Source organism: Topomyia yanbarensis, chromosome 1 (genome assembly GCF_030247195.1).
Source record: "Topomyia yanbarensis strain Yona2022 chromosome 1, ASM3024719v1, whole genome shotgun sequence".
Classification (NCBI taxonomy): Eukaryota; Metazoa; Arthropoda; class Insecta; order Diptera; family Culicidae; genus Topomyia; species Topomyia yanbarensis.
The window spans coordinates 160,374,347-160,397,380 of record NC_080670.1 but is presented as its reverse complement, the minus strand read 5'-3'; the positions used below and the strand labels follow the sequence as shown (position 1 = coordinate 160,397,380).

General features: G+C 43.0%; 1 protein-coding gene across 13 annotated transcripts in view; it reads left to right on the top strand.

Annotated features, from left to right (window-relative positions):
• The window catches only part of LOC131679280 (disintegrin and metalloproteinase domain-containing protein 33), a 1,109,813-nt gene that overhangs the window by 597,991 nt on the left and 488,788 nt on the right, over positions 1-23,034 (top strand). For all 13 annotated transcript variants that reach the window (XM_058960010.1, XM_058959995.1, XM_058960002.1 and 10 more), the window contains exon 5: positions 9,848-9,913. In XM_058960010.1, coding sequence (XP_058815993.1) covers positions 9,848-9,913 — 66 coding nt within the window. The remainder of the gene's footprint in view (positions 1-9,847; positions 9,914-23,034) is intronic.

Genomic DNA, 23,034 nt, shown 5'->3' with positions numbered 1-23,034 from the left:
TTGTGAAACGATCCATAAAAAAGTTGTCCATGTTCCATAAAACAAAACTGAAAATCCATAAAACAGTGTGAATGATCCATAAAAAAGGGTGATTTGATCCATAGATTATGTAAAATTGAACCATAAAATGGTCGCAAAAGAGCACTAAAATAGTAATAAAAGAGCAATTAAAATCAACCAATGCCCCATAAAAATATTGGAAATGTTCCATAAAATGATACATTTTGCGCCATAAATTTACTGACATTGATCCATAGAATATAAACAATGTACAATAAAACACGTCGATATGTTCCATAATATCCACAAATATGTTCCACGGTTTAAAAAAATGGAGCAATAAAATGGCAAAAAAGTTCCATAAATTTGATGAAAATGTTTGCTAAATAATTTTTCTTGGTCCATAGAAGATGTAAAAATGAACATTAGAAATGATTCATATATCGAACGTTAAATTATGGTTCATGGATATTTACAAAACGATCCATAAGAAAAGAAAATGTAAAACGTTCCATTAATGTGCGCTAATGCACCAGAAAAATTAAATTTAATGAATTCATGCGAAATTTTTGCTATTCGAACTAATAATAAAGTTTATTACATTTGGTTGTAATGTCAAACTACAACAAACCATGCATACATGCACTGCATATAACTACAACAAACAATGCATACATTATAGTTAAACTTAAGCTTCCGTATCCCACTAGTCAGGTAACTGACCTTAGCTAACCTGAAATCATTATGGCAACTCTTTAAACGTCAGTGTATTTATGATATTAGAGCGCTGAGAGTTATTAGACCACTGATACAGGCTGGCATGAGTCGCAAATGCTATCTGAATAACTGTCTGAAGCGAAAACGGACACTTTATACACGAACACTGACTAATGTGGCTACGCCACATCGCTTTCTAGTGCACTGTCCGACTTCGCTGCCGCTCAGTCTTTTAACTAGCTATAGCACCTATGTTTAAGTAAACCGGGCAAACGAGAGGACCACAGGTTTGCTTGCAATTCCAGCTACGGGTTAATCAATGCCTCGTCCAACGGATCCTCAGCGGCTTTGCGCCGCTTCGGATCCTTGGCCTCGGAAATGCGGCCAAGCCGCATCACACTAGCTCCCAGAATAAGCTCACTGGTTAAAACACTGCCACTGTTATGAGTATTATTAAGCACAACTTATTTTTTCAGTTTACCATAAAATTTCGCATGAATTCATTAAATTTAATTTTTCTAGTGCATAAGCACATATTAATGGATCGTTTTACATTTTCTTTTCTTATGGAGCTTGTTGTACATATCCATGAACCATAATTTAACGTTCGATATATGAATCATTTCTAATGTTCATTTCTACATCTTCTATGGACCAAGAAAAATTATTTAGCAAACATTTTCATCAAATTTATGGAACTTTTTCTGCCATTTTATTGCTCCATTTTGAAATACCGTGGAACATTTTTGTCGATGTTATGGAACATATCGACGTGTTTTAATGTACATTGTTAATATTCTATGAATCAATGTCAGTTAATTTATGGCGCAAAATGTATCATTTTATGGAACATTTCCAATATTTTTATGGGGCATTGGTTGATTTTAGTTGCTCTTTTATTACTATTTTAGTGCTCTTTTGCGACCATTTTATGGTTCAATTTTACATAATCTATGGATCAAATCACCCTTTTTCATGGATCATTCACACTGTTTTATGGATTTTCAGTTTTGTTTTATGGAACATGGACAACTTTTTTATGGATCGTTTTACAATTCTTTATGGATTATTTTAAATATTTTATATGCAAAAGTACATTTTCCCATTTCAAAAACCAGAAGAATTTTTTTCATTTTAGAACCGTAAAAAGTTAATGAATCAAACATATTGAAATGGGAGTACTACCGAAAGAGAAAATGAATATTCATGCGAGTCTATTTTATTTAAATAAAGTTATGTGTTTCACTACACACCAGAAAATAATGAAATTCAAACGACATGTAAATCAATACGAATGTAAACATACACAGCTTGAATCAAAAATTTGATTGAAAATTAAGTTGAATGCGATGTACTCAATGGGAGCATCAAAAAGCATACGATTTTACAGTTTCGTTCGTGTGATATTACATGTCATTTAGTTTACAGCAATATTGGTTTAAAAATACATTAATGTAATTTTCAATCAACGTGTAAATTTATAAAAAAAAATCGTTGAAGAAAGCACGACAAGTGGTGTGTGTGTGTGGTGGGACTTAATTTTACATAAATATTCATGCTCCAAATATGTGCATGAACATAAATTTAAAATTATAAAAAAAAGTTCTGTGCATTTTATTGACGGTTTAGTGCCCTTTCGATTCAAAACTACTATAGTCAATACATTGATTTATCCAAACACCTTATTTCAAGCAAATTTCACAATTTTAAGTTTTCAAGTAAATTGGTTAAAAAAGGAATAATTTTTAGATTTCTTTGCGATACAGAGAGTGGTAATAGTCAACCAATTTCCACTGTATATGGCAACATTTGAAGAATAATTTCTTTAGTTTGCATAGCAAAGTGCTAGAAATTGAGCGAGTGATAGTGAATCTCCAGAGGCACTTTGAAAAAATGCAGTATCCATCATAACTCAAAATGTACTGGACCAATTGTTTAGAGATTTTGTACAATCCTTTCTGGACCCAAGTAACCACGTGAAATTTTCTTTAAATTATTTGAAATTGTTTTTAACGTTTCGCGTTCCGCTCTTCAGCACATGAACCGCCATCTTGACGTCATACAGCCACCCCCCATTTACCTCCCTATCATGATATCTTCAGGTATTAGGGCTATTTAGACATCATAATCAGCGACCCAAAATTACCCAAGAAACCATTGTTTGAAAATATTTAATACACTTTTTTAATTTTTTCCGACTTTTGTATGAAGAGGAATCACTGTGCGACGTCACACATAGTTTCTGTCGTAGATTGCCACAATAGTTGCTGTGCGGTGTCACAATGATTCAGATTTATCTGGGTTGTCTCCATTACCCTTGGCCTGCAGTTGTAGGCAGAGCATTTGAAGCCACCCGTCTGATGGTCATTTCCGTCCTCTGGAGTGCAAAGCATGCACTTTGGCGTCTGTGTGCTGTCTCTCGCAAGATGGCCCGTCTCCTCCGCATCCAAGATCTATGCTGGCCTTTGCAAACACCTGCCAAATGTCCAAAGCCCAAACACTTGTAGCATTTATCCGCTTGTTTATTTACTCGTGGGCGGCTCTCAATGGGAATCTTCACCATCCAACCGTAACTTTGCCTACCTCCAGCGCCTTGTCGGCAGCGGTTACCGGTAAACGAATCATCGCTGTCTGAGTACCTCCGTATCAATCGGATCATCATGTGCACTTCGCCCAGGTTACAGTGCTGCTTCAGTGCACCTCTCAGCTCGTCTTCCGTCGTGATTTCATCAAGGTTCTTGCACTCAATCACCATCTTCGGGTTTAAGGCTTTAACTTCTGTCTTTTCACCCATTGATTTGGTAATAGTCTCCTGCAAGGTCGAGCTGCCAGTCGTGGAATCCGTCTTCAAATCGAAGAGCATCCTGCCTTTTTGGGTATGTCTGATTTTTACCACGTTTCCCCCCAAATCCTTCAGCTCCGGGTCTTCTCTGACTTTCTTGAGCCGCGCTGCATACTTTGTCGTGTTATTGGCTTTGACGAGCACGGCTTCTCCCTTTGGCGCCTTTTGACGAGCCGAGGGTCGTTCCCTCTTTTGCTCCCCTTTTCACTCTTACTTCTGCTTTTGCTGTTTCCTGTGATTCTGCTTTCGACCTACAACGGTACTCCAGCTTTCTACCTGTTGGGTGACGTCCTTTCCTTCAGCAACAAGAGCGTCCTCGAGCGTCTGCTTCTTGAACCCGCCTGGTCTTTCGTCTCCTGGCGAGGTTCTTGTAGTCTTTGGAGTCGCGGAAATTGGCGTGTTCTCCACTCCAATCTGCTTCTTCTTCCTCTACATTGGAGGGGAAGCTAGGAAGATAGTAGTCTTAGCCGACGCCAATGCTCACTCAGCTAATTCAACCCTCTGCGTTGCTGTATCATACTCCTTCACCTCAGACACTAACGCCTTTCGTATTCTGAGAACCATCACCTTAATGTCCTCATGGACACTGTTTCTCGCGTCCACAAACTTGGGGAGCTTCTCCACCAAGTACTTCGCCGCCACTACTTATGGCTTCTGTGGGGTGTAACTCGTCCCACTCTGCTCTGGCTGTTGTTGCTGCTTGGTTGTTGGGTACCAAGTCAGGACCGCTATCTCCACTCTTTGTACGTAGTCGCCTCTTATGATCTTATGGTTAACTGTGCAAGCATAGGTCAAGTTAGGGTTAACACTATCTTTCATGGGAAGTAGTGTTCAGAGCCGGATCGGCGTAAAATGGGGAATGCCCAAGTAGCACTTGGAACATGGTCTAGAGAAATAGCAAAAGTTATTTGTTGCTTTACAATGACAACAGAATTGCAAAAAACAAGACTGTTGCATTGTGGAACACAGTAGTTGCACGTTATATCTTAGTTATTTATTTGTATTGCTAATGTTTTCTGAAACAATCAAATTTGACACATATTATGAGAGTTTTCTGCAACGACTGCGTGGCTCTACTGTACTGCTAAAACAGTTTTGTTGCAAGCATCATCGCGAAAACTGAAGATGACATTATTATTCAACTTGTCCGCAAATTTTATTCCGGATACACTTATAAAACTTTTACTCAACTTGAGTTTGTAATATAGCAGAAATAAAAACAACCGCCATCTTTATTGATAGAATGAATTGTTTCTCGATAAAAGTTGCTGACGAACAGTTAATATGTGTAGATTTTATGATTAGAACCCAAAATTTTCATCAGTGATATGCTTCAAATTTTTGATTACTCTCGAAAAAAGCGTATTTGAACACAGTACGATAAATAATTCACACAAGAAGCATAAAATTTATTGAGTTTATATCAACGATGTTTTAAGACCCTTTAAAAGTATCGAAGTATTTTCAAGAATTACTTGATTCATTTTTATTGGTTATACATTTTCACCCACATTGATAATATTATCATATTCGAATAACACATAATATTTGTTTGTGCTTTGTTTGTATGACAATTTCATGAAACACATTAAGTTACATTTCATTTCGACAAAGTTTTTTTCAAAGCAATCGCTAGAATTATTGCAACAATCTCCGTTGTTAGAATGATTCTTGGTACATCATTCGTAACAAATGAACATGTTGCCTATAAGCGCCGCCTCTTGCACTTTTTCAATTGCACAACAGTTGAATAACGTTTGCTGCACGAATATTTTTACAAATTAATGTTTGACATTGGTGTTGTAAAAACAGCTTATCAACATACCGCGTTGCTTGGGTGGTCCATTCGAACCGAGTACCACCAACTAAATGGTGACGAGTTTTGAACATACACAGAGACCTGCCAGGGTTTTTTCGGAACGGAGGTAGCCATGCTGTTAGCCCACTCGCCTTTTCAAGTCGGCGTCATCCTTCCTTACTCAGGGAGTAGTACAGCACACCTGTCAGCCAAAACCCGCCGTCCAATTCATGATCCGTGTCCTGTCCGTTGACGTTCGCCATGTTCACTATGCCATAATTCGCTTGTTACTGGCGTCGATATGCCGGTTTGGCACTCCGGTTGAGCTAGGGTGCTTTTATTGCTAAGATCTTAGTTTACTGCAATCTTAGGATCTTCGCAGAATCGGCACACACTCGCTTTGTCGGAGCTGCTTACGTAGTTATGGCTTTATTTTTTAGAGGTTTAGCAGAGACCAATCTAAACCTCACCATATCCTAGCAAGACTCTCCAACTTGCAGTAGGTCCGGGAGGAGTCGTGAAGCCCCTGTCCCTGCTGCGCCCATGTCTGTGTATGTGTGTGGGTATGTGTGCGTCAAATTATGTCACTAATTTTTCTCAGAAGTGGCTGAATCGATTTTCACGAGTTTAGCGTCAAATTAAATGAACGCTCCCATTAGCTGCTATTGAATTTTTAGTTAATTGGACTTCCGGTTCCGGAGTAACGGGTTGAAGAGTCACACAGCAAATTCCCATATAAATTGATAGCACTAGGTTGTCCGAATGATGTAATACTTATTCAAATGAGTTCCACATTACTTGGATTTGCGGGTCTAGATCACTAATGAGCAATCAAAGTAGCTTTGACCATATAGGCCGCCCATGATGTTTCTTGATGCCCCCGAGGAACTCACCAAGTTCCTCAGCTAATATAGAACCTATTTTCCAGCCTATTCTTAGCCGATTTTTAGAAAATTCATTTCAGATGAATGATATAATACTCCTTCTGACTGCTATTGAATTTCGTTCAGTTCGGGCTTTCAGCTCCGGAGTTACAGGTTGGTTATTGCGGTCACACAGAAATTTCTCAAACAAACCGTTACGATCGTAATACCTCATTGATCAAAAATCAATTGAAATGGACATTAATTTACTCCAATTCGCAGGCCTAGATCACTGTTAGTAAATCAAAGATTATTGGAATATATTGCCAACAATAATTTCGGAAGTCCCGTGTTGCGGGTATATTCCAGAACTAAAGTCACTTTGATGATGACGAACCTCACACCAGCATACTCTTCAAAAATTTGCTAACATGAAGGTAACAATGAACACACGCTTATTAAGCTAATTAAATATTAAATTTTTGTTTGTTTCAAGAGTGTCAGCGTCGACATGTTGCTCATCACGTTCGTGGCAGTCGTGCACTTATATATACTTATAAAGTGTAATAAGAATGCAATAGATATTTTCACAATGTCATATTGCACGTAACCAGCTTTTAAGTCATAGTTTGGATAAATGAGATAGGCACAATTATACCACAAGGGGGATGAAACAGGCTTTTGATAAGCTGTTCAAAAAATGTTTGTCTCGGCGCTATAAAATATCAAAGTATATGTCAAATGGCGCGAAAAACGTTCACAAATTCCAGAAATATGATTTTTTTGTCACACGACGTGCTCTTCCAACGTGTGGCGCGAACAACGAACATGTTCAAACTGGCATAAATATGGTTAAACACCTCGCAATTTCTATTGTTTAGTACTTTGTAAGGAAACCTAGTCGCCAAATCCTATTTGCAGACGTCGAAGATCGTAGATTTGGGATTACGCTATGTGCCGATATCTAGTGAGACATTTAAGTGATCAAAGATCACTGATCAGATAACAATAGTTCGAACTCGCCTGTTAACCCACTCATACGTAATACTTTCAGAGCAAAAGGTTGCATCTAACACTTCTTCCCTGCCAGATCGTGCATTATTAGGCGGTTTACTGAATGTAGTATATGCACCCAACATCTGACGGATAAGTTTCTATTACTTTTGGGTATGATTCTATTACCATTTTGGTAATAGACCATCCAATTATTGCGGTATCAAGCTCATATTACCGCAAAGATATTAAATGGTGGAATGGCGCACTTCAGTAGCTGTACATGTATCAACTTCGGCCCTGATCGTATGTGGGTTAATTTAGTCGTTTCTTGTGATTGTATTGGTACCGAGCCAAACCAGTTGGAATTCAGGCTGGATTCTAGTTAGTGCCGAAATACAGGCAGAAACCAGTCGGAATTTCGGACTGTTAGTAGCTTGAAATGCAAGAATTTTAAAAATCGATGTGATGCTTTGTATTATTCTATTGCTTTGGATTCTGGATGCCTGGTTTTTTAATGCCCAGATACCAAATCCAGGATAGATCACGGATGCAGATCAGTTATTGTATCCGAACTAATTCAGTATGGACCAGGTCCAGTTGCAAGATCCGGACCCGTTCATGAACCTAACCTATCCCCTTTCTCCCTACCAGGTCCGAGCTAGGCCCGTAGCTAGGTTTAGATCTAGACAAGTTCGGATACGTGGATCCAAACCGTAGGTCTTACTTCCCGTACAGGGCGGGCAGGACTGATTATATTTTGTGCACTCACTCACACCTTGCTGTTGAAGTTCGGATATAAAAGTGATTTCAACTCATCACGGTACGAAGCAGCGGACCACTATTTCGAGTTAATTTTTCGTTTCACTATGTTTTGAGGCTGGCCGAGTAAAAGCAGAACCGTAAATACGAAAACCTACCGTGTTTTGAAAAAGAATCCCATTTTTCTCCACAATATGTTCGCTTACGAAATGCGCAATGACACTGACAAGTTAATAATCCCATTTAGGGATTTTTTTCGTGATACCTTTTTAGTATTACACGCCATGCCATTAGAGCATTTTTATTGCCGTAAAGGTATTACGGCCTAGTTTTGGGTGTACGCTTGAGAGAAGTCTACTACCACCCTGTAACACAGTATCGTTTAGAACATTGAAAAGGCCTTTTCGGAAAAGCAATCAAGTATATAAGTTTTTCTTGACAAATAAGGTGATTTTGATAACGTATCTTTCGAATTTCATTTTGGAAGAAGCACGAAGTGACGTCTATATATCCACGAGGTGGATACACGCATTGCTTAGCAACCGGTATCTGTGCCCATAGTTTAGACAAGTAATAGTTACGAAACTGAGTGTCAGTAGTTGTCCTCAAGATTGATTACTGCCACCATTTTTGTGGAACTTTGTCAGCAATGGCTTATAAAAAAACTTGATTAGCTTAGATTTTCGTCACATGGTTTCGCCTAGGATTTTTATATAATTATAACCGGTATTTCCATTTGAGCTTTATGTGTAGTTGAGCAATGGTTTTTTCATGCTGGATTATCAGCTAATCCAAATAAAATATCATCTGTTATAATTCTTTGATTCTGAAATTATTGTGGCAGATCAAGTTAAGCACCTTGGGGTAATTCTTGACTCAAAACTCAATTGATCTGCTCACATCGATTTCAGAATCAAGAGAGCTTGCTTGGCCCAGTACAGTAAAGAGGTATAAGCTCTATCAGTAGTGTTCATTATTCCTTCGAGAGTTTACTGTTCTGTGTTGTAATTGTATTGAGTTGTCATTTTCCATCTTTCTCTATTTTTTCCCACCCCCTGTTCTGGGAAATGATGAGTCGACATGGCAAGCCACAAATATTCTAATATTCTGATTCCTGATTCTGGTTACGACATTGTTTAAAACAGTGATTTTCAACCGGGGGCTAATTCATCCCCAGGGGTAAGTTAGGGTGAATCATGCGGGACAAATTTCAGCGTGTTATCCTAACATTCCCGTCGGATTTTTATCTTTATATATTGTTTCAAGAATCGAGATGCTTGCTGACAGTGCTCAGGAACAGGTTTCTGATTGAAAAATCATGTTTTTCATCTAATTGAAAATATTGGCGAACAATTTTCAGAAAGGGGTACATCGAGGGGATCAACATTCATAAAGTACATAAAGGAGTACATGAAACGAAAAAGGTTGTAAACCACTGGTTTAAAGCTAATACAATTTTCAAAGACTTGAAAGATTAGTTTTCTACAAATTTTAAAATAATCGTTGTTTGCTAAGCTGCAATACCTCAAACCGTTTGGTCGAATGACCATCTTGTTAAAGCCACCAACAAACAAATTACAATTACCAGAAACCTGAAATTAACAAAGATTTGGAATATTACAAGAATGACGCTTCATAATTGCATAATGTCTTTGTACATTTTCCGTATTTGATTATCTTACCAGAAAAAAGAATGTTCAGAAAGGAAACACCAAACAATCGAACGACATTGTATTCTGTATATTGTGTGTGCGTGTGCAGTGTGCATTCTGTTCAATTTCAGTCTAACGATGTTCATGAGAAGAAGAAAAAAATAAATGTTAGCTAATACTTTGCATCCTTTTTCATGTCTTTCCATCGCTATCAATGCAGTTTCCAGCACGTGGCGGCTACGACGGCAGCTACGCTGGAAGCGGAGGTGGCCGAGGACGTTCGAGGGTAAGTTGCTCGTACAATAGAATATTTACCAGTTCAAACAGTTCCCGCAATTCTGGATATTTCAAACCCAACCAAAAGGCAGCCATAATTGCTTTGAACTAGCTTAGAGATCGTTTTGGATTATTCGAAATTACCCTGTCTGCTGGCTGGCTGCAAACGGAAAACGTCACGGAAAATATTCCAATTCCGGAAGCCGGCAACGTGCAGAGAAAAACAGTCACTTCTGCGTTCGTGAACAGTTTCTTAGAAGCCGAGATAAGTTCAAAAGATGATGGGGGACGAGGGTCAACTTATTGTGCATTCTATGCGGGAGTTCTCTGTTTGTTGGATGCACATACCGCCGGAACCATTCTCAGACCGGTTTGTACACAAGAATATTACGGTACGGTATTTCTTCCCCCATTCAGGCTTCGGTGACTTTTCGACGATGTCCTACACAAGTGATGGGGTTAGCTGTATCTACCCCCCTTGCATTTTCGCATGCATACATATTGAGTAGATGTGTCTCTTTCACCGACCTGCATAGCGCATAGAAAACGAGCTCCGGTGGATGATGGATGGTGCTTAAATTACTACCAAGAAAAGGCAGCCATTACTAAAGAATGACGTTCCGGATGCAGTTCATATTTTCATTTCAATCAAGAGTAAAATTGCGACTCTCGTAACCGGCTTCGTGCATTGTTTCTGCACAGGCAAACAGAAAAGGCGGGGACTTTTTCCTTGTTACTGTACATTTCCGGACCATAATTACAATCCAATTATGGTGCATGTCAAAACCACTACGTTCCAAATGAGGAATTTGGATTTCTTTGCTAGTGTATGCTGTGGTGCTTGCCACTTTCTTCTCTGAATGGACTACCGACACAGCGGTTAACGTTTTATGCGCTCATAACAAGTGAAAACTACGTGAATGGAAAATAATAATCACCGTCGTTCTGAGCGTCCTTTTGAATCTTACTTTCTAGAAATGGAAAATCGGTTAGTTGTAAGTCGGGTTAGAAACTGGGTCGTTTGTTGATGTTTGATGTGGTAAAAGCAATTTTAAAAATTCAGTATAACAATGGTACAATTCGTTTTGAAAATATTGCAAATCGCTGAAAAATATTTGGCTATTCGATGGTTTTTTGTAATGAATTATGAGCCTTGTACAAAATACGATAGGATAAAATCGATCATTGTTCCGCAACCATTACGTTCGAAGCGCGTCGGACCGAATCATGCACATGCACATACGCGTGTTTCCAGGTCTAGCTGGTTGTGCCAGTTCGCTGGTCTCATCACCGCTATATCAGTCCTGCTCCTCTTTGCGTTGACCAGTTGAATGCGATGGTCGATCCAGCGATTTCGGTTGAAAGTTGACTTTCGGTTCACTGGTACTTGCCTACCTTGGCGGAGAGTTCCAAAACGAAAGAATGTCTTCCGGAACCGCGTTATTCTTGGTACGATGCTGTTGGTAGAGTTCCGAGATCTATCCAGCGATTCCGGGTAGAGGAACCGGCAACTCAAGCCGGCGATTCGCTACGAACTACTCGGAATAGTCCCCGACGGTGTATCTTTCATACTTCGACGCAATGTTCCTCGGCGATGAACGATCGTCCGAAACCGATGCTATCCGGGCAGATGTCGAGGTCGGTTCTGCGATTCTGGGTCAAAGGTGATTACCAATTCACAAGCTACTTCACGATCTACTCGATCTACTCACGGGCTATGGATCCAGCCTACTCCGCGTCGCGCCTTCTGGTCTTCTTTATCTCTCTTCAGCAGACCGACTTGTAGAGTTCCAAGGTGGATCCGACGATACCGGTTGAAATGAGGCTTCTTGTTCACCGGTGCCTCGACGACCCGACTGTGCTCTGTACTGCTACGTTGTTGGTCGTTGCTTCTCTCGCCATCTTCGTTGCAACGCCGACATGATATGAAAGACTGTTCTGTTCACCACGACCCATTTTCATCTTCCGCACACATTCTTTGGACAATATAGTTCAAATTGACGTCCTCGCCGACAATGGTTCTCATTTAGTTTTGCTCGTGCTCGAATCACGGGTATACGAAGACCACGTGCTCAGGAGTCTCCTCTACATCACCGCACGCGATGCAGAAAGGCGATCTCGTGTGGCCCAACCTGTTCACATACTTATTTTTTTTTTATTCAAATCGTTTATTTGATAAGGCACGTTGCGTTAGCTTAAAGGTGCCAATTTTGTTTTGTTTTACATTTTAAATTGCTTAAAACTAGGGGATTACATAATGATTTTTTTTTTAAATGAAACTAATGCGATTTTATAGCTATCTTATATATCTACACAAGGGGATAATATTATTTTCGTAAGATTAGGGGGGTCATTTAGTTTTTGTGGCAATATGGTTTGACATTTTTATCAGTGAGATTATTGGAGCAAATAATGTTTAACTAAGGGGGACAATTTTTTACGACTAACTTAAAACTAGGAATAACTAGAGGGCATGATTGAATTTTGTAAAGATTCGTAATTATAGTTATTTTTGTGGGTAGTAGAGTTGGGCATTTTCAACGAGATTATATAATATAATAGTTAAAACTAGAAGAGACAAGAAGAGCTAAATGCTTCGTGATGATTTTGGGGGGGGGGGGGTAGGGGTGTTACTTCTGGGTATAAGAGCCAGGGGAGGGAGGGTAGACAAAGATGACAGGGAGAGAAAATTATTTCAGTTTCAGGCATCGTGAGATCAACGGATGGATTACAAACTCGGGTGGCCTTCATCAGGGGAATCATGTACTGGGACGCCGGGTGGTCCTCCTCAAGATGGCAGGGGTTTTTCCAGACGATTTCGTAGTACGGCTCAGATGTGGATCGGCTACATTTCGAGTTAAGCGTGTTATGTTCGTGCCGTAGGTCCCGTGTTTGTTGGCTCATTCGATACAGATGCTTTGATGCAGGTGGAAGAGCGTTCTGAGAATGGTAAGGAAAATAACAAGGGGCAGTTAGACTTGTATATTGATGGTTTTCACAAAGGTGTATATAAGGGACATATAGAGAACATCGCGGCTTGCCAGCACATCTCGAACCGGGACGTTGGTTGGTCTTCCTCGGGCCCGCAGGATATCCATTAGCCGAGACCTAGCGGAACTGTACTCGGTGCACGCCCAGACAATGTGCTCGATGTCGTGATAGCCGTCGCCACAAGCGCAGATACCACTATCCACGAGCCCAATACGCCGGAGATGTGCATCCAGCGTGTAATGGTTTGCCATGAGTCGGGACATCACACGAATGAAGTCACGACCCACATCCATCCCCTTGAACCAAGGTTTCGTCGATACCTTAGGGATTATCGAATGTAGCCACCTTCCCAGCTCTCCACTGCTCCACGAAGTTTGCCAACTTTCGAGGGTTCTCTGATGAGTAATACTGAAAAATTCGCTGAAGCAAATTGGTCTTTCGTAAACATCTCCTTCTAAGGCACCCACCTTAGCTAAGGAGTCTGCCTTCTCATTGCCCGGAATGGAGCAATGAGAAGGGACCCACACCAAGGTAATCTGGAAAGAGTTGTCAGATAAAGCACTCAGTAGCTCCCGTATTTTCCCCAAAAAATACGAGGAGTGCTTTCCATGTTTCATCGAGCGAATAGCGTCAATGGAACTGAGGCTATCCGAAACGATGAAGTAATGGCCTGCGGGTAATGTTTCAATGACTCCAAGGGTATACTGAATGGCAGCTAGTTCTGCGGCGTAAACTGAAGCAGGGTCACTGAGTTTGTAGGAGGCGGTGAACTTTTGATTGAAAATACCGAAGCCAGTGGATCCTTCGAGTTTTGATCCGTCAGTATAAAACATCTTAGAACAGTCGACTTCTCGGAATTTATTAGAAAAAATGTTTGGAACCACTTGTGGGCGTATGTGGTCCGGAATTCCACTAATCTCGTCTTTCATGGATGTGTCGAAGAAAACAGTAGATTCAGAAGTATTTATGAAATGCACACGGTTGGGATTGTAAGAAGAAGGGTTAATATTCTGCGCCATGTAGTCAAAGTACAGGGACATGAAACGGGTCTGAGAATTGAGCTCAACAAGCCTTTCGAAATTTTCAATCACGACCGGGTTCAAGATATCGCATCGAATGAGCAATCGATATGAGAGTTCCCAAAATCGATTTTTCAACGGGAGAACGCCCGACAGCACTTCGAGACTCATCGTATGGGTCGACTGCATGCACCCTAAGGCGATACGCAAACAACGATACTGAATTCTTTCGAGTTTGATGAAATGTATGTTCGCGGCGGAGCGAAAGCAGAAGCATCCGTATTCCATTACCGACAGTATCGTTGTTTGATACAACCTAATTAGGTCTCCTGGGTGGGCACCCCACCATGTTCCGGTTATTGTACGAAGAAAGTTGATCCTTTGCTGGCATTTCTGTTTCAGATACCGAATATGGCATCCCCAAGTACCTTTCGAGTCGAACCAGACCCCTAGATATTTTACTGTGAAGACCTGAGCGATAGTTTGACCCATTAATAGAAGCTGTAGTTGTGCTGGTTCACGCTTCCTTGAAAATACAACTAGCTCAGTTTTCTCCGTGGAGAATTCGATACCCAGCTTAATAGCCCAAGCAGACAAATTGTCCAAGGTATTCTGTAATGGTCCTTGTAGATCGACAGCTTTGGGTCCCGTAACAGACACCACGCCATCGTCTGCAAGTTGCCTTAACGTGCAGGAATTGTCAAGACATTCATCAATGTCGTTGACATAGAAATTGTATAAAAGGGGGCTTAGACATGAGCCCTGGGGAAGGCCCATGTAGCTAAATCGTGATGTCGATAAGTCACCATGCGAAAAATGCATGTGCTTTTCCGACAACAAGTTTAGTAAAAAGTTGTTTAAAGTCGCTGAAAGACCATGCTGGTGCAGCTTCTCTGAAAGAATGTTGATCGAAACTGAATCAAAAGCCCCCTTAATATCTAGGAACACTGATGCCATCTGCTCTTTGCTAGCATAGGCCATTTGAATTTCAGTTGAGAGCAACGCAAGACAATCGTTCGTCCCTTTCCCTTTGCGAAAGCCAAATTGTGTATCTGACAGTAACCCATTTGCTTCGACCCAATTGTCGAGGCGGGATAGGATCATTTTCTCGAACAACTTCCGGATACAGGATAGCATTGCGATCGGACGGTACGAATTGTGGTCGGAGGCTGGTTTTCCTGGTTTTTGGATGGCGATGACCTTCACTTGTCTCCAATCGAGTGGGACAATGTTAGCCTCGAGAAACTTATTAAATAAGTTCAACAAGCGTCTCTTGGCAGAGTCAGGCAGATTCTTCAACAAGTTGAATTTGATTCTGTCTGGCCCCGGAGCTTTATTGTTACACGACAAGAGAGCAAGTGAGAACTCCACCATCGAAAAAGGTGTTTCGTTCGCGCTATCGTGAGGAGACGCGGCGCGGTAAATCTTCTGTGCCGGGGCGGAATCCGGACAAACCTTCTTGGCGAAATCGAATATCCAACGGTTTGAATATTCCACGCTCTCATTAGTACTGTTTCGATTTCGCATACGTCGGGCTGTTCCCCAAAGAGTGCTCATCGATGTTTCTCTCGTTAATCCGTCGACGAACCGGCGCCAATAACCGCGTTTTTTGGCTTTCATCAAACTCTTCATTCGCTTGTCTAACGTCGCGTACTGTCGAAAACTGGCGGGTAACCCGTCGTTCCGGAAGGTCTTAAACGCGGCGGCCTTCTCTGCGTACACGTCTGAGCACTCTTTATCCCACCAGGGATTGGGAGAACGTTTTTGTATGTTCGCGCCGGGTACTGGCCTAGTCTGAGCTTGATTCGCGCTGTCGAGAATCAAGCCAGCCAAAAAGCTGTACTCTTCCTCCGGAGGAAGTTCTTGGGTAGATTCGATGTTGTCGGATATCGCGGCAGCATAGCTCTTCCAATCGATATTTCGTGTGAGGTCATACGAAATATTGATTGATTTCAATGGCCTTGAACCGTTATTGATTGAGACTACAATCGGCAGATGGTCGCTGCCGTGGGGATCAGGAATTACCTTCCACGTGCAATTTAACCGCAGCGATGTTGAGCAAAGGGACAAGTCTAAGGCGCTCGGGCGCGCTGGAGGAGCAGGAATTCGTGTCATTTCACCCGTGTTTAAAATTGTCAAATTGAAGTTATCGCAAAGATCCTGAATTAAGGAAGACCGGTTATCATCATAGAGGCAACCCCATGCTGTACCGTGAGAGTTAAAGTCTCCTAAAACTAGTCGCGGTGCTGGCAGGGATTCTAAGATGTCTTGTAGCCGTCGGTGCCCAACCGCGGTGTTGGGGGGAATATATATGGAAGCTATGCAAAGGCTTTTGCCTTTGGTTGTTACTTGACAAGCGACAACTTCAATACCTGTTATCGAGGGAAGGTTAATTCTGTAGAAGGAATAGCACTTTTTGATCCCCAAAAGCACTCCTCCATAGGGGGTGTCTCGATCCAGGCGAATAATATTAAAGTCGTGGAAGTTGAGATCGATGTCGGAAGTTAACCAAGTTTCACATAATGCAAATGCATCGCAACTCAAATTATTTATTAAAATTTTGAAGGAATCGATTTTCGGGATGATACTTCTGCAATTCCACTGTAGAACAGTGATCAAATCCGTGACCTCGTTCGATGAGTTAGCCATCGAAGGATACAATCGCTGAGAGGAGGGGCCATTTAGCAGTCAACTGCTTCAAAAATGTTCTCACTGTAGGGAGAAAAGCTAACATAAGACTTTTAATAGGATCAGTAATATTGAAAGTTTTTATTATCCACTCCACTATGTCCGAGAGTTTTATAATTCCAGTGCTGTGATTACTCTCGAACTGAAACAAAGGAACACTTGGGATTTTTGATGTTCCTGGAAGTGCTGGGAACTCCTTCTCTGAACTTAATCCTCCGAGACCAGGAGCTAATTGCTTCGGTTTGGTTGCAACACTTCCAATAGATGTGACTTTCGGAGCCCCCTCAAGGGACACCTTCTGGCCTTTACAAGGAACTTTACGAGAGGAAATGTTTCTCCTCTTCCTATAAATTCTAGGCACCCTAGTAGATGTTCCCTCTTGTGGGTTACCAGCCTCGCCCTCGTCAGGAGGCAAGTGAGTATAGATGTTTGCTGAGGATGGTGGCGTAGCATTCTTTAACATTTCTGCGAAAGAATGTTTGGATCGTCCCGCAAGGGAACGTTTCAGTTTATCCCCGCGTAGTTTGTACGCGGGACATGCCGAGATATCATGCAGACTCTCCGCACAGTAAGGACACTTTTCGGCTTGCCTACTGCACGAATCATCTAGATGATTCTCCCCGCATTTTCCACAGCGGGCCTTATTGCTACAATGGGTGGCTGTGTGACCCAGTTGTTTACACTTTGTGCAATTCATGACCCGCGGCACAAACAGACGCACAGGCAGACGAACCCTGTGCAAGAGGACGAAATTTGGCAAAGCGGTACCAGCGAAGGTCACCCGATAAGAGTTTGATTGGGGGTACGTTTTTGAACCATCCCCCGCAACTACTACTGAGTGCAAACGTTTGCACTCAAGTATTTTAACTGGCTGAAGTAAGCGGTCTCTGAATCGGCCAACCCCGTACTTCAACAGATCCTCGCACGTCAAACTCTCATCGGTTACGACGCCTTCGGATTGTACTCTTACCGCCGGAATATACACGTTATAATCCCGCGTAAAGTGCTCACAGCAAGCAATATCGTTTGCCTGCTTTGAGTTGGCTAGCAACACCCTTATCTTGTCCGAGCGGACCTTTGAAATTTCGGTCACAGCCGAGAACCGTTCCGTCAGGTCTCTAGAAATCTGAAGAAGATTCAGTGATTTAGTCTTGGGCCGAAAGAAGACCACAAATGGACCAGTTGAGAGTTCTGGATAGCATTTGGGCCGGGGGGGGAGCCTTACAAGTTGAACCCGATTCAACTTCCATTTGACCATCCGGAGAGGGAACCATAGAAAACGTCAACGCACGGGGTCAGCGCCCGCGCAGACGGAAGAAAGCAATAAATGTGTTACAAAAGACAAAAACCACTTAGCTTTAAACTGGTGTCCAACGACGAACCGATCCAGCTTATACAGCTGGCTATTGTTTAATCCTCACACGCGAACAAAAGACTGAGGACCGAACCGAACTGGCAAAATAACCTTGAATGCGGATTAACACTATTCTATTCTTTATCGCCTCACACAGCACTGCGGACTAGAAAAAACAACCTCTGTCTCGATGGAGAGCTCGAAAACGAAATGATTGATGAATTATTGAGAGTATCAATATAACAGTGCTTGACAAAAAACCGACTATAGTGTGATACCCTGTATACAAAGTGCACTCCATGTTCACATACTTCTTGAAACAGCCATGGCCATACAAGAACTGCATCATGTGGAAGTTGACTTAACCGTGCGCTCTGTTCATCCACACCGACCGGCATGGAATCAGTCGATCGGTCCATCTATCGTTTACAGCGTTATCCTACTGAGGTTGTCACTTGCTTAAGGTATCAGTTTGGGTGCATTTACGGACTCCTCTCGTTCCTCGATCCCTATAACACTCGCTATTTTCTTCGAGTAGAAGGTTTATAGGAATCGTTCCAGCTATCATATAGGCTGCCTCTGACGAGATAGTTCGATACGCGCTAGACAACCGCATGACCATCCGCCTGAATGTGCTGTTCAGCCGAGATCTTTTCCTCATCGTCTACAGTGCTGTCACCCATGCAAGTCCTACGTATCTGAATATCGATGTGAAGATGCTGCTGATCACCGAATTGTCGAGCATGATCCGAGATAGTGTTGAGAATATTTTACGGCACTCCCGTATGCGTGGGCTACTAAAGCTTGGCCGATCGTCTTTCATCACACCCAATTGTCTTACTTTCCGCTTTGAGTCTATGATTAAGTCTATAATACATTCTCCGACCGACATTCTCACATTCTGCATTTCCTTTTGAGTGCTTATCAAAACCATCTTGGTTCTGTGGTGAGCCAACGCTAGCTTCTTCTCGCACATCTAGTGTTCCACAACATCTACCGCCTCCGTGGCGAGTACTTCTACTTCCTCTAGTGATTCGCCAATCACTAGGATCACCACGTCGTCCGCAAAACTGACCGAGTATGAAAACCTGTGGAAGACCCGCTGTTACGGTTACACTTTTTTTCCGGCGTCAGCTTCGTAGATTAGTTACCGGTTCTGAAAGTAGCTTCTCAGAGTCTGGCAGAGGTACTCGAAAGCTCTGCCTGTACAGCGAATCGGCGATAGCAGCCCAACTATCGCTGTTGGAATCCACAGAAATGATTTCCTCTTCTCTTTTACTTCAGCACAGCCTCCATAGTTTCCTTGACCGTTAGTATGGCGTCCACAGGAGATCCACCTATCAAGAAGCCGAACTACATATTGGATAGGCCATTCTCTCCCTCCGTGTATGTTGTATGCGTGTTAAGAATTACTCTTTCAAGTATCCAATAGGTTTATCGGCTGGCACACTGAAAGATCTTCGGGGGCTTACCGGGCTTCGGCATGAACACCAGCTTTTGTCGCTTCCAGATATCAGGGAAGTTACCATCATTGATACAACTTTGCAACGCGATCCCAAACATATGCAGGTTTGTTAGGATTGCTGTTTTCCCGGGGCCTTCTTGATTCTCAAGGCTTTTGCCACCACTATCAGCTCCTCGTTGGTTACCCGAGCATCTGCTTCGTAGTCATACTAAGGTCCGTACGGCGTGGACGACCAGACCGTCGGCTCACGCTGTGGAAATAGCATTTCTAAGATGACTCTAATCCTTTCCGCTCCCTTCAGCTAGTCCTCTTATCTTCGCCATGGCAATTCCATAGACCTCGCCCCACGGATTTGAAATGGCGTTGCGGTAAAGCTCCTCTAGGCAAGCTTTCTTGTCGAGCATGATTTCCTTGTTGAATGCGGTTCTTGCCACCTTATAGGATGGTCTTTGAGCTGCTCTTTCAGGACGTCGTGGGCTCTCTGCATTTTCTCCGGACTAGATGGCAACATGCACCAAGGTCTGTAATCGCCGAATTCCACCAGAAAACTGGGCGGTAACTCTACCTTGGTTTACTCTCAATTTGCACGGTTTCATCGCACGCTCTTACTAATGCCGCTATTACTTCATCTGTATTGAAGTACAGGCGATTGCTCTCACGGCTCAACGCTTTAACGAAGAGTCTTTTGTCGTACTTCGTTGTTTTCCATCTCCCCTCGATTGATTGGGCCACACTTGCTTTCGACTATTTATTGCTTCCAATAGTGTACAGGATCACTTGATGGTCGCTGTAGGTGTATTCCTCGCAAACTCTCCAATTCAAACTTGCTACCAGCCCGGGGCTGTAGAAGGTAAAGTCAAAAACTGATTCTCAACCTTCCCGGCGGTGGGTGCTGGTTGCACCTTCATTGGCAACATCTACGTTCAGCTTTGCAACGGCCTCGAGTAAACTACTTCCTCTTTGAGGTGAAGCAGCTGCACCATTCTGCTACCCAAACGTTGAAATCGCAGGCTATAACGACTGGTCTTCGATAAATAACCTTTGCTGTCAGGTTATCGAGCTTATTTCTGTGAGTCGATCGATCATCCTCCGCGTAGCAGCTGCAGAAGAAGGAACAATCGATTTTGGCGATAACAAAGCTTTCATCTGCACGATGAACTACTTCCTGAAATGGATATCTCCCAGTCGCCCAAATCGCCGCTGATTTTGCATTATCTAATATCCAGTTTACATCGCTGGCCGAAATACGGTGTGACTTCGAGATGATAGCTACATCGCACTTAGCCTCCGCTGCAGATTACCGCAGCAAGTGTTGTGCTGTGTCGCAGTGATTGAGGTTGTTTTATGCTACCTTCGCTGTGATTTCGTTGAAGTCGACTATTTGAAGTGCGGATATCGTGGGCCTCCTGCAACGTAGTTGCTACTTTCTTTCATTTGCACAGATCAGACATCTCGGAGTCTGTCGGCAGTCGTTTGCCTTGGGACCATCTTCCCCGCACCTTCTGCATAATTTGCTCCTGTCAGATCGACTGCAGTTTCTAGCCAGGTGGCTGAACTCTTGACACTTGCGGCAAACTTCCGGTCGCTGCGAGACACTCATTGGACATACCGACCGGCTAACTTTGATCTTTCCGGTTGTTAGTGCCTTGTTTGCTGCTTTGACTAACAGCCGCTTGCGTGCCGAAAGATGCCTTCCTCATTCGGATGGTCATCTGCACTTCTTCCACACTGAGCGCAGTACTTTACGAGTCATCGTTGGCTTTGAGCTATGAGTGCTCTACCTTTGTTTCGTCCCTTGAAGAGCTTTCGTTTTTCTGACCTATCCTTTTTGTGCGTCTTTTGTCTTGTGGTACCGACGACTTCCCATCGGGTATTTTCATTCAGTGGTTGCTTCGTTCTCTACGCGTACTACGGTGCTGAGAGCCTCCTTGGAACCTCCAGGTCTCGCATCACCTGGTGAAGTTTTTGGTCTCTTTGGCGTAAAGAAGGACCCGGTTTCCATTCTCTGGGGTATGTCTTTCGCCTCGTAAAATTCCCTCACTTTTGGTGGTGGACTTCTTGGTCAACTCTTTTTCGGTTATCTCTGCTTTCTGCTCCAGGCTTCTCCATTCCTTGACAAGTGCTTGTATCTTCATAACCAGTGTCTTGATGTCCTTGTGTACCATACTCCTTTTGTCGACAAAGTTCCGCAGTTCGTCCACCAGGTTATTATTATTATTATATTTATAAAGGCTTTAACCACCACTGTCAAGGTCATTCGCCTTGAAAAAAGGGAGTCGTTACATTGCATTTTACATAGTCATTGAGTTCTACGCTTAGATATTGCGTTCGGTGGTGACAGCACGCTGGTAAGGTCGCGTAAGAACCTCCCCAGCACCTAATCCGGGTGTAGCGGAGGGCCCACTGATTGATGGTGGTAGATGAGCTAGCATGTTGTGGCTGATAGAGACACTCGGGGGAGCCTCCTCAGCGCCTGTTCGAGGTGAGACGGACGGCCGCTAATTGATGGTGGTAGATAGGTAGGGCTCACGGTCCGCCTTAGATGGATTCAAAATATTGGCATCCTTGAGGAATGCGAGTAGTGTCTCTTCGTGTGCTGAGTCGTTCGATAGTGTGTCCCGAATCGAAGAGGGCAGGATATGGAGTCGCCGCAGGTCTTCAAATTCCCGGCAGTTTAGGAGTGGGTGCTCTACCGTGAGTCTTGTATTGCAAGTCGGGCACAGTAGTGGTCGACGCGGGTGATGGTGTAAGTATGGGTGATCTTCGTGTGTCCTACCCGTAATCGCGAGAATGCTTTTTGTTCCCTCTGGTTTTCGCCGTCTGTCCACTTCGCGAGATCTCTTTTGATCTTCTGTGGGTAGTCTCGTAGGTTCCTCCAGTGGTCGATAAAGTGCTTGGAGTCTTCGCCTTGAATGCCCTAATAACGTCAGATGATGGCACCTCTTTGGAAAACAGAGCGCGTGAATGGCGGCCGAGCACCTCCAAACGGTCAGCTCCCTCGTTTCCGCAGATTCCACTGTGCCCGCGAACCCAGCATATGATAGTAAACGGGCCGCAGGATTACTTTATAGCTAGAACGTAGGTATGCTTGGACTCAACCGATTCCAGTGCTTTGATGACCGAGTGGAAATCGAAGAAAATCACATCCGAAGTATCTTCAGGTATCTTGATGATGGCAATGGTGATGGCGGCTGCTTCTGCGGCGAAAACTGAGAAAACAGAGGGTAGACGACAGGCGAGGCTCTCTCTCCAATTCCGTTCACACTCGCCACCGCGCCCTCGCTATGTTTCGAACCGTCAGTGTAAATGCGCAGATGATTAGGGTATTTGCGTTCAACCATTTCGCGGAATTTAGCTCTGACAGTACTGGGAGAGTCACCTGTTCTGACGGATACAAGCCTGGCGCGGTTGCGGACCCGATGCAGCTGTGCTATTGTAGAGAGAAGAGTGATGTTAAATGTGGTATGGATGTCCATGGTTGTCTGCAGAAGGTGACATTCATCACTAGATGTTTTCTCTAAGAAGCTAACGGCTCGTTTCAGGACAGTTTCCGCTAGTGCCCATCGGCAGGGAAGTACGACGGTCTCAACGCAGGTGGCTTCCGCGGGGGTTCT